The sequence below is a fragment of the Pseudorca crassidens genome, chromosome 2 (genome assembly GCF_039906515.1).
Source record: "Pseudorca crassidens isolate mPseCra1 chromosome 2, mPseCra1.hap1, whole genome shotgun sequence".
NCBI classification, from domain to species: domain Eukaryota; kingdom Metazoa; phylum Chordata; class Mammalia; order Artiodactyla; family Delphinidae; genus Pseudorca; species Pseudorca crassidens.
The window spans coordinates 55,383,278-55,395,353 of record NC_090297.1 but is presented as its reverse complement, the minus strand read 5'-3'; the positions used below and the strand labels follow the sequence as shown (position 1 = coordinate 55,395,353).

The 12,076-nt window shown below is 44.9% G+C and overlaps 1 protein-coding gene across 4 annotated transcripts in view; it reads left to right on the top strand.

The window, feature by feature from the left end:
- The window catches only part of JAK1 (Janus kinase 1), a 155,633-nt gene that overhangs the window by 117,434 nt on the left and 26,123 nt on the right, over window positions 1-12,076 (top strand). For all 4 annotated transcript variants that reach the window (XM_067726417.1, XM_067726419.1, XM_067726416.1 and 1 more), the window contains 5 exons: window positions 900-1,063; window positions 3,167-3,509; window positions 5,071-5,256; window positions 9,265-9,422; window positions 11,288-11,411. In XM_067726417.1, coding sequence (XP_067582518.1) covers window positions 900-1,063; window positions 3,167-3,509; window positions 5,071-5,256; window positions 9,265-9,422; window positions 11,288-11,411 — 975 coding nt within the window. The remainder of the gene's footprint in view (window positions 1-899; window positions 1,064-3,166; window positions 3,510-5,070; window positions 5,257-9,264; window positions 9,423-11,287; window positions 11,412-12,076) is intronic.

Sequence of the window (12,076 nt, the reverse complement as noted above, 5' to 3'; positions counted from 1 at the left end):
CTTTCCTGGAAATCTCCGTAAGGTCAGTGATGTGGTTTGGTTAACTGCTGTATCCCTAGCACCTAGAATAACATCTGGCCCGTAATTGGTTCTTGTTAATCAGTGATTACCAAGTGAGTGAATGAAGTTATTTAACCTTTTGGTGCCTTAGATTTCTCAGCTGTTAGGCAGAGATGATGACGTTAGCATCCCCCTCATAGGGCTGTTGTAAAGAATAAGTGAAATAGTAAATGAGAGGAACCTCGCACAGTGCCTGGCACTCAGGTTAGGGCTTAATAAAGGGGACCTAGCAGCCGTCACTGGCTTGTGGAATGTGGCGTGCCTCAGTGAGTGAGGGGGTGCATTTTGGTGATACATTCCACTACTGGAAACTTGAACAGCAGATGTTGAAAAAACTTACGTGTGGTAATGATGCAGTGTAAAATCTGGATTCCTTCTCCTTTCTGTAAATCTACATCAGAAGGGTGTGTGGTGCTCTGTCATTTATACACCGGTTTGTTGTGGAGTTAACAAATAATCAAACCCCAGACAGCTGTCACGTCCCATGCCCTGGTGCAGCCCAAGCCTAGTACATGCTGCTTTTCATCATCACTTACATGGGAAGCCCCACAGAAGGGCTTCACGTGTTCATACTGTTCACCAGCACCCAGCATAGTGCGCAGTGAGTATTTATTAAACGAATGAATTAACCTGGGGAGACCTTTCCCAAGCCCCTTCATGCCCAGCTGTTGAGAAAGAACTTTGGTGCCAGAGAAACTCTAAATCTCGTTAGTCTCATTGCTGTACTGCTTATTGGGTAGCACCTCCCTGTGTGGGGAACCTTCCTCTCAAGATCAGAAACATGAGTGGACTCTTGAAACTTAAGTGGTGGTTCATTTCTTCTCACCTCTGCTCCAAAGGGACAGTATGATTTGGTCAAATGCCTGGCTCCCATTCGAGACCCCAAGACGGAGCAGGATGGGCATGATATTGAGAACGAGTGTCTGGGAATGGCCGTCCTGGCCATCTCCCACTATGCCATGATGAAGAAGATGCAGTTGCCAGAACTTCCCAAGGACATCAGGTAAACCTTCCTGCTGGCTAAAGAATTGATTGTGGGAATGGTGTTATTTTTGTATGTTTTCATACATCTCAGTTTGTTTTTGTTTTTTGTTTTTTGCGGTACGCGGGCCTCTCACTGCTGTGGCCTCTCCCGTTGCGGAGCACAGGCTCCGGACGCGCAGGCTCAGCGGCCATGGCTCACGGGCCCAGCCACCCCGCTGCACGTGGGATCCTCCTGGACCAGGGCACGAACCCGCGTCCCCTGCATCGGCAGGCAGACTCTCAACCGCTGCGCCACCAGTGAAGCCCCTCATATATCTCAGTTTAACTACTGCCAGCTTTTGGCTGACTACTGCTCTCTGCAGAGTGCAACTCTTTTTTAGAATATTTATGAAAGGTAGCACATTATATCTGTGTCCTGATTTTGAATGTTGGCTGATGACCTCAGAAATTTGTACTAGGGTGACAGTTCTGAGCTGGGGTGCCAGTCAAATTAGTGGCCTGCATGCCCTCCCCCTTCCTCTCTGCCCATGGTGGGCATTGCCATCTATCACTGAACTTTTTCCTTTTGTGCTGGATCTGTCCTAAAATCCTTCTCAGTATAGTTCTACAGGCAGCTGCTTTCGTTCCCAGCCAGAACTAGTTCACTAGAGAGCCATTAATTCTGATGTGAAGCACGATCGACTGTTACCTTAAGAAAACTGTATTTACTTAAAATTATCATTTGTGATCAAGTCTTTGTGAAGGAGTATTCAATCTGCATAACTCCCACCCATCTATGAAATATAATTTTTATTTTATTTTATTTTTTTGACCGCACTGTGCTGCATGCGGGATCTTAGTTCCCCGACCAGGTATCAAACCTGTGCCCCCTGCAGTGGAAGTGCAGACTCTTAACCACTGGACCACCAGGGAAGTCTGGAAATATAATTTTTAAATCAGTGAGCTATTGTGATTGTCATAAGACAGTCTCATTTTGAAGAGGGAATTATTTATAGTGGTGTTATTTGTGATAGGTGGCATGTATCTTCTCATAAGGTTACTTCTTGTATCTCCTTGCCCTTGACCAGAGTCTGGAGCAGATCACAAGTTGCTCCTCAGAAATGGAGGGACTGATTAGACATATGCTGTTCTGCTGCTTTCTCTGTTTTCTGTGGCTTTTGCTCTGGGCACCTCCTCTTTATTTTTTCATGAGGCTAAAGTAAAAAATGATAACTCTCTGCTGATTTTCCTCTCTGTTACATTAATCTAAAAAATTACAATATTTGTTGGGGATAAGTTTCAAACTCCACAGTTTTCCACGGTTGTGAAACCATCTGTGCCGCAGGGATTTCCCTGTGCTAGGTGCTTTTTCAGGCCTGGGAGTAACTGGCCGACGGGCCTCCCCACTTTGACCCCCAGTGGACTTGTTCTCTTTTTCTTTGGTGTTCACACTCTTCTTAAAGCTGGCTCCTGTTCTAGCAGTATATCCATTTGCTGAGATTCTGTTAGTCATAGATACTCTCTCATTAGCACCTGGATGGGTAACTAATCTTTCAGTTTACTTGTTGATCCATTTAATATATCTGAGACATTTGCACATGGCAAACACTAAATCTTTTGTATTTAATTAGCTTTTATGGGTTTTTCCCATTTCTTATAAAAGTAGTTTTTGATCTTTATAGAAAAACTGTAAAATAGATAGGCAAGTAGAGCATACAAAACATCATCTGTCACTCTTGACACCTTCCAGATGGCTTTCTAACTGATGCTGAATCTTAGTAACAGTGTGTTTATGTGAGCACCAGTGTGCATGGGAACAGTGACACTAGCAAACAAAAACACAGATAAGTGCATTTTGCTGCCTGCCTTTGTGACCCAGAAAATCTGATGATTCCTGTAGGAATTTCCCATTTCAGTAAAATCTGTGGAACATGTACTTTTCTCTTTTCTTTCAGTCCCTGTTCACCTCAGTCTCCTTACGATTATCATCCTCAGAGTTTTACTCCATCTAAGACCCTCTGGGAGTAGACCCTTCTTTCTCATTTGGCAACACAGGGAAGGAAGATTTATAGACTTAGGTTTGTTTCTGCACTATTCTGCTAACCTATACATGAAAAAGAGACTTTTTTTTTTTTACTTTCAGCTACAAGCGATATATTCCAGAAACATTGAATAAGTCCATCAGACAGAGGAACCTTCTCACCAGGATGCGGATAAATAATGTTTTCAAGGATTTCCTAAAGGAGTTTAACAACAAGACCATTTGTGACAGCAGTGTGTCCACACACGACCTGAAGGTGAAATACCTGGCTACCTTGGAAACTTTGACAAAACATTATGGTGCTGAAATATTTGAGACTTCCATGCTACTGATTTCATCAGAAAATGAGATGAATCGGTTCCATCCGAATGATAATGGAAACATTCTCTGCTATGAAGTGATGGTGACTGGAAATCTTGGAATCCAGTGGAGGCAGAAACCAAATGTAAGTGCTGATAGGTGGCTGATCAGAACAGAGCATCCTGTGTCACATGGTGTGTTCCGTGTATTCTGTTGGGATTATCTCTTTGCATGTTCATCACCCCTGTCAGCTGAGTTTATTTCATGGGCTAGAGACCATGTATCATTCATCTTTTATTGTATCCATGTAGCAGCAGATCTAAAATAAATATTTATTGAGTTCTGTAGGGAAACAGAAATATAATAACAACATATACAATATGTAATAATATAGTAGTAACAGCAGACATGTACCAAGTGCTTACCATGTACCAAGTACTTTTCTAAGCATTTTACATGTATTAACTCAATTATTCCTTAAAACAAATCTATGAGAGATACTACCATTTTCCCTATTTTATAGATGAACACAGAGGCACAGACAAGTTAAGAAGCTTGCCCAAGGTCATAACTAACTAATAGTGATTATGCCAAGAATTGAATTTAGCCCTCTGGTTCTGTGAGATAGAGTAATTTTTCTTGCAATCTGGAGCTTCTTTTTGAAGTGTTTGTTGGATGAGGCAATAGAGCAGAGTGGTTTAAAAGCATGGGTTTTAAATCTAAATAGATGTGGTTCAAATCCTAGCTCCACTGTTTATACTCACATGGCCTTGGGAGGGTTACTTCACATATATCAGCCACATATTATTCATCTATAAAATGGCGATACTTAGTGTATTACCTCATAGTGTTGAGAGAACGGAATGTCGTTTAGCACAGAGCTTGGCATATGATAAATGTTCAATAAATTATTACAGCTACTATTACCATCATCATTATTATTGTAAATAATAATAATATTGAAGTAAAGGGGAGATTTACTTTCTACTCCTATTTTATTTTCATGCTAAAATAACAGTGCCAAACACTTATCAAGTGTTTTCTGTGTAGTGTGGGTACTGTGTTAATAAGAACTTACCTACTGCTCCAAGAACCTTGTGAAGATGTAAGATCTCTGATTATGGGTGAGGAAATGGAGGCACAAAGAGATGACCTAACTAAGTAAATGGCAGAGGCAGGATCTTATCCCAGATTTCTAGTCTCCAAGACTTCTGCTACACAAAATACGTAAGCTTGTGCAGACATGTATGACTCCCTAGGTTATCCAAGCATGGGATTCATACCTTCTCTTGAAAATTCCAACTTGAATATGGCTATAAAGTCAAGACAATCAGTGATAGATTGTAAAAGGAGAAAGCCTATGTTCAAATGGGGGGACCTGATTGTAGATGCGTGTCTAGTGAGCAGTTATTTCTGTTCCTGAGTTTGCTTGCACATTATAGATTATGTAAAGAGTTTAGTCGGTGTGTTCATTAAGATCTCTTCCAGGTGTAGGATCCCAGGCATCCCTGATGGGACCAATAGGCCCATGGGGACCCAAATAGGCTCATGGGTGCTAACTCTCCCAGTTCCTCTGTCAATCCAGGCACACTGGCTTTCTCCTCCTCGGCTTCAGGCCTTCTGTTGGTTTGCCAGGAGAAAATGAGAAATACCAATAGAAAATGAGAAAGCTGACTTCACTCTGTCACTTTTATGTATCTTATCAGGTTGTTCCTGTTGAAAAGGAAAAAAATAAACTGAAACGGAAAAAACTGGAAAATAAACACAAGAAGGATGAGGAGAAAAATAAAATCCAGGAAGAGTGGAACAATTTTTCTTACTTCCCTGAGATCACTGACATTGTAATCAAGGAGTCTGTGGTCAGCATTAATAAGCAGGACAACAAAAAAATGGTAAGTTTGCTTCAGAAGTGATTCGGCCTGGGTCTGGTGTTCGGAGGGAGACTTTGCTGAGGACAGTTATGCAGCATGTGCTCTTCAGAGTTCCTGTCCCAAAGAGAAAATCTTATGATCATCTTATTTAAGCCAAAAAGTCCCTATTGCTGACATTGACATTATCAATGTCTGTTTTTAAGTTACTTGGGTACATTCTAGTGCCTTTCTTGGGTCTTCAAATGTGTATCTGCTTCAGGATTTGCCATCTTCCCAAAGATATTTCAGCATCAATATTTAGTTCACAAAAGTTAGTGGATTTGAAGATCCACATCACTAAGTGAGTGTCAGCATTTTCTCCCAAGGGCTCCTGCACAGCCTCTCTGCTGAGTTGTGTGGGTCATCTGGAATGAGGTCGGTGGGAAGCCCCACTTTGCACTTGAGCAGACTGTCCAGCTGGCAGCTCTGGCCACAATGACAGTCCTCATCATGGTGTCAAGCACAGCCAAGTGACTCTCGGACAGAGGAAGGGGTGTTCAACCTCTCTTCCTCTTTTTTTGGTATCACTTGAGGACGTGATCTAGACAGGCAGGGGAAGTCACTTCCCCAGTTTGGCAGGGGAAGTGGGAGTCCTGCCAGAATAAACATGTTTGTGTTGGGGAAGTCACAGCTGACGTCACATAGGGAGGACAGGTGGGTGAGACACGGTGCTCCTCCATGCAATGAAGGTAGTCATCTAGGGAAATACCATGTTTTGCCTGAAAATTGGCAAATACTTTGTCAAAATCATAACACTCAGTACGGGGAAAGAATCTGGTGATATGGTTTAGGACAGATGGTCATTCTTTTACATCTAGAGTAACTAGTCTTTTTGATATACCATTTGGGAAAGCAATTTGGTAAACATGTGTTAAAAGCGTTGAAACTATCTATATAATCCCTCCATAGGAAATGAGGACCTGTCTTCTAGAAACAATGAGAGATGCAGGCAGTGGTCTATGAATGAGAATGTTTATCCCAGCAGTATTTACAATGTCAAAATACTGAAACTAACCTGCATATATGATAATAGGAAAACGAGAGAATAAAACACAACTCATCTGAGTAGTAGAATATTCTGTAAACGAATTGCTGAACTAAAAAAATATCCATAAAAATGCTTCGTAAATGGAAGAAAGCAGAATATAAAACTATTGGTAGAATGGAACCAATTTTGTTTAAAAAGTTTATGCATATACATACACATGCTCTTAGAAAAATAATCAGATATTAACAACTATTTGTTTATGATGGGAATATGAACGATTTTAATTTTTAATTCTCCCCATCCTCCCCATTTTTTTAAACAATAAAGATACATTGATTTCATTAGAAAACTGTAGTAAAAACGTGAAGGAAGTAGAAGAGCCCATATAGATGTTAGTGGAGAGATGGAAAATGGTGGGAGGGAGAAAATAAAAATAAATGCTATTTATTCAGCATATTATAGATCTTAAGTCATGTTATATGGTGTGTCTACAGTATCTTATTTAGTCCTTACAAAGACCTTAAGATATCAGGATTTTGGCTCCACTTCCAGGGGGGAATCTGAGACTTAGGGAGAGGTGTAGGAGCTTGCACAGGGGCAGCTCCAGCCTGCACTGCTTTGATTTCCACGGTGTTCTCTTCCCCAGGGACTCTGTAGTGAGGGAGAGGTTGGCCCATTTGTGGTCTGGCTGTCCAACATGGCCAAACCCTGGAGATGCGTGGCAGGGGAGGAGGAACTGCGGCCAGGTGATGCGAGCTTTGTGAGCCTGCCCCATCTGTCCTGGCTGACAGAGTCAAGTCTGGCACCCAGACGGGGCACCTGTCGTCTAAGTCAGTGCTCACCCTGGCACAGGGGCTGGCAGCTCTGTGCCCAGCTACAGTGCTGTGCAGAGAGCAGGGGCGAAGGCAAGAAGAAATCGATACCTGAGCTCCTTGTTACCTTGTTTTCCTTTACAAATACTAGCCCTGCTGTGTGCCAGGTATTTCCCGCCTTAAAGCTTTACGAATACCAACTCTTTTCATTTTCATATCGACCCTGTGAGGTGGGTATATTGTTACTCCCATTTTACAGAGGAGGAAACTGAGGCACAAAGAAGTTAAGTAACTTGTCCAAGGTCATACAGCTATTACATTAAATTACTTGAAATTGCCAATATTTGACAATTTTTGACGAATAAAAATGATGATTATATATGCTTAAATGTAATAGCAAGTAGAGATACGGAGATTTGAACCCAGATAAGCTGGCTTCTGAACCTGTGGGTTAACACTATGCGATGCTTTTTCTTACTTATCTCACTCCTCCATCCCTTCCCAGCCATGGCATTTCCAAGCAGTACTTTTGGTTGCTGGTCTTTCAGGAGAGCATGATGCTGCCATGTTATCAGATCATATCTTGATTTATCTCTTCTCTCTGCATCTTCTTGACATCTCCCCTTTCTATTCAGACTTCCGCTTTCAGAGAACTTAAGTGCTTACGTACTTTTGTTTGTATGTGACTGGGTGAAGGGCTGCCCAAGCCATACCGTCTTGAGTTTGCTCTTTGGGGCTCTGCAGGGAGATGCCAGGTCACACCCGAAAGGAAGCACACTTAGCACAGAGCCTCCTTCCTGCATCGCCATCCCTATGGTAGCCCTCCCTGCCCTCTCTTGGCCTCCTCGTCTCACAACCCCAAAGCACCCTTCCTTTGGCATCATAGCTAACTCGCATTATAAGCCCCTTACCTCCATTCTGTCTGGTTGCGTATATTCACCCCTCCCCCCTTCACTGGTCTTCTTGTCTCTGTCTACTTTTCTCTGCCACCAGCCTCTTCTTTCTCCAGTGCTAAGGAAAGAGTCATATACTCAAGTGTCATTTTACCCTTCTCTGAAGGCTCAGGTGTTTGTTAATATTCTTGTGAGACAAAGCTCTAAATCATGGCTTTACAAACCTTCCTTCATCAGATGTTCCTAGTTGACCCCGCAGCTCCTCTCACATGGTCATCTCTCCTCAGGGTTGTAAGATCAAGACAAAACCCCACCTGTCTTCACCTCCAGGCGTTTTTCTTCCTTCCATGGAAACTCCCTCCCTCCTCCTCTTTTACCTTTGCCTCTCCCACTTGGAGTAAGACTCTCTGCCTTCTCCAGACCCTCAGAGGTTCCTGGATTTAATCTAGAAACCTTATCATTGTGTCTGGGACCATTCCTGGACTAAAATCCAGGAGTTTCACCTTCTAGACCAACTCTGGATGAGATGAAACACCTGTGCCTCTGTTTCTTTTTCTGTAACTAGGAATAATGTGTAGTGCCAGGACCAGGGTGTCATCTGCACACTATGTTCCCCCCCACCTCTACTTTTATACCTCTGCCACCTTGATTCAGGCCTCCTCTTCTATCTGGACCGGGTGGCAGCTTCTCCACAGTCTCCTGCCTGCCACAGCTGCCCGTGCGCCCCCTCACCCCACTGTTCCTCAATCTGATAAAAGTTTTGAGGTAAGAGATGAAAGAGTGTGGTGAACAGAGTTATATGTAACTGCAAGGGGTGCAGTTACTATCGACAAAAAGAGCTTCCCGGGCTTCCCTGGTGGCGCAGTGGTTGAGAATCTGCCCGCCAATGCAGGGGACACGGGTTCGAGCCCTGGTCTGGGAAGATCCCACATGCCACGGAGCAGTTAGGCCCGTGAGCCACAACTACTGAGCCTGCGCGTCTGGAGCCTGTGCTCCGCAACAAGAGAGGCTGCGATAGTGAGAGGCCCGCGCACCATGATGAAGAGTGGCCCCCGCTTGCCACAGCTAGAGAAAGCCCTTGCACAGAAACGAAGACCCAAGACAAGCCAAAAAAATAAACAAATGTGGGGTTTAAAAAAAAAAAGAAAAGAATTAAAAAAAAAAAAAGAGCTTCCCTTTGGGGTTGTACATTCTTCATTGTGTTAAATATCTTCTCACTCTGTACCTCCCCAGAGAGTCAGCTGCTTAAGATGGCAGGCACGTGATGTAACCATGGGCATTTCTACTCTCTCGCCAGGAACTGAAGCTGTCTTCCCACGAGGAGGCGTTGTCCTTTGTGTCCCTCGTGGACGGCTACTTCCGGCTCACAGCAGATGCCCATCATTACCTCTGCACCGACGTGGCTCCCCCGTTGATCGTCCACAACATACAGAATGGCTGTCACGGTCCAATCTGGTTGGTTCGAAAACATTTTCAGTTGCCTTTGGTGTGAAAAGAACCCACGTGTTAGTGATGGGGAGCGTGTCCTTCTCAGGCATGGGCGTCATCAGGCATTTACGCTGAATACTTACTTGGTGCCCTTTTCCATCCCTGCTGTCCTGGTCAGGCCTTCCTGTCATTTCTTACCTTGGTCCTTGCAGCAGCCCCTCACTTCTTCTCCCTTCCTTGGGTGTCCTCATAGATGAACCCCTCACTTCTCCACAGCTGACCAAGAAGTGCTACACTTCCTAGCCCCTTACTGTGCCAGACGCTCTGGGTGATTCAAGAAAGACAGGGCACAGGTCTCGACAGCAGACGGTGTAGGAACAGAATCCCGAGTCAGCATGTCCTCCAGTGCCAGAAGGCCCAGTGAAGGTGACCAAGCCTTAGAGTTGGGAGGGGCTTTGCTGGGTGTCTCGTCCCACCTGCATCTCAAACACCTCTGGTGATGGGGCACTTAGTGCTTCCCTTGGCAGCGAGTAGCTTATGGCTCTGACAGTTACAGACATGCGTACCTTCCTCATAGGGAGTTGAAGTCTGCCTCCCTGTAACTCTGTCTACTCATCTGAGTTCCGCCTTTTGAAGCAACAGGGATTCAGTTTGCTTCCTCTTGCGTGTGACCATCCTTCAGGCACAGGAAAACAGCTGCTGTGTTTCTTCGGAGTCTCTCTTCCAGACCGAAATGTATCTGTGGAAGCATCTCGTCAGCCACCTTTCACGTGAAGCGGTTCCCACCTTCTTCCTGATCCCAGTTGCCTTGTGGACAGGCAGTTTGTCAGTGGTGTGGTCCCTGGCCTGAAGAGGCTCACAGACTCACAGGGAGACAGACACACCAAGGAATTGCAGAGCAAGGGTTGAGCTTTATAATAAAGCATGTCCCTCAAATATGCCAACTATAGTTAGGCTTCAGGGCCTTGGCACTTGCTTTTCCCCTTGGTCTGGAAATCCCTCCCTCCAGAATTTCAGCAGTCACCACTTCCTTCAGGTGTCACTCAGATACCACCTAACTGGTAAAGTCTTACCCGAGCACCTTATATAAAACAACGACACCTCTTCCCCCTCTGCTACCCGCACTCCCTGACTCCTTCACTCTGCTCTATTTGTCTTCAGTGGCGTTTATTACCTCCTGACATATTAAGTTTATGTACGTGTCCGTTTGTTTCTTGTCTGCCTACCCTCACTGCCCAACCACCAGGGAGCCATTGGTCTCTGCCATTCTCTAACACGTGCTGACCACACAGCCCTCTTTTACCAACACTCAGTGAGCAGAACTCACTGGGTGTAGTAACCTCATATGTGGGTTTATTTAGCAGCTGTTTGCTCATTGCCCTCTGTGTGCCGGACTTGTTAGTCCTGGGGACACGGGAGTATAGGATAGGCAGGCTCTCTACTCACAGCTTTCTGATCCTTGATTTCTTTATTCAGTGTTTATTATTCAGTTGTTCACTTATTTATTGAGAACTGTGAACCAGGCATGCTCTGGTTATTGGGGATGCAGCAATAAACAGAACAACTCCAAGTCCATGCTATCCTGAGGCTTCTGTTCTAGTTGTGCTGCCTGGGATGGGGGGAGAGACCCCTACCACTGCATCACGGGCAGCTCTGCATCCTCAGCCTGGGGGGGAGCTCTTCTGGCTAGAGTGGAAGCGGCGTGTGTGGGGAAGTCAGGAACAAGCATATGAGACAAGCTCTCTGTCTCGTATCAGAGACGACGGTAGGACCCAGGACAGGTACTGTGAGCGGCCGTCAGACTTGAGGCAGCTCAAGGAAGTGGACATCCCATAGGGTTTAGAATGCTTCTGTTTGGGGTGAGCTTTCTCTCTTTGCCTCTCTCCCTGTAGCACAGAATATGCCATCAATAAGTTGCGGCAAGAAGGAAGCGAGGAGGGAATGTACGTGCTGCGGTGGAGCTGCACCGACTTCGACAACATCCTCATGACCGTCACTTGCTTTGAAAAGTCTGAGGTCAGTCAAGACAGTGGCTGGGGCCAACCCATGTGGCCACAGGGTGTCAGTGCAACCTCTCATCCAGGAGGACCACCCTTGGGGGATGGGGGTAGAAAAGCCTGGGGCTCTGAGAAAATCGCCGGCAGTTCTGACAGGGACAGCCTGCACCTCAAAAGGAGCCCCTTCCCAGGCAGCCATACCCCATACCCTTTCATCCTTATGGCCCTTTCTTTCTTCCTGCAAGGGACCCATGGCAGGGGTCCCTGTGCTCTGGAAGGTGGAACACGACCAGAAAACCAGCTCACACAAAACACTCGGTGCCAGGACCATCACAGACCCAGAGCTGTGTCTGGGCATTCACTGGTACAGACTAGCACCAATGAGGCCTGTTGGCAACCTGGCCTAACACAGTTGTCCCCAGATGGTAGGTGCAGACATTTTAACAGACAAATTACTGACATGTGTTTTGACAAGATGTCTGTTAGTGACTCAGGTGTGGCTGGAAGCTGGGAATGATGTGAGAGAAATCCTGAAGCCAAATTGCAAACTTGACCTCACTAGACCACAGTGCTTCGTTATTCATGTAATTTTTTAAAACACAAGAAATGGACTGTTTTTTTAAATTAATCAGTCAGTTTATTTATTTATTTATTTTGGCTGCATTGGGTCTTCGCTGCTGCATG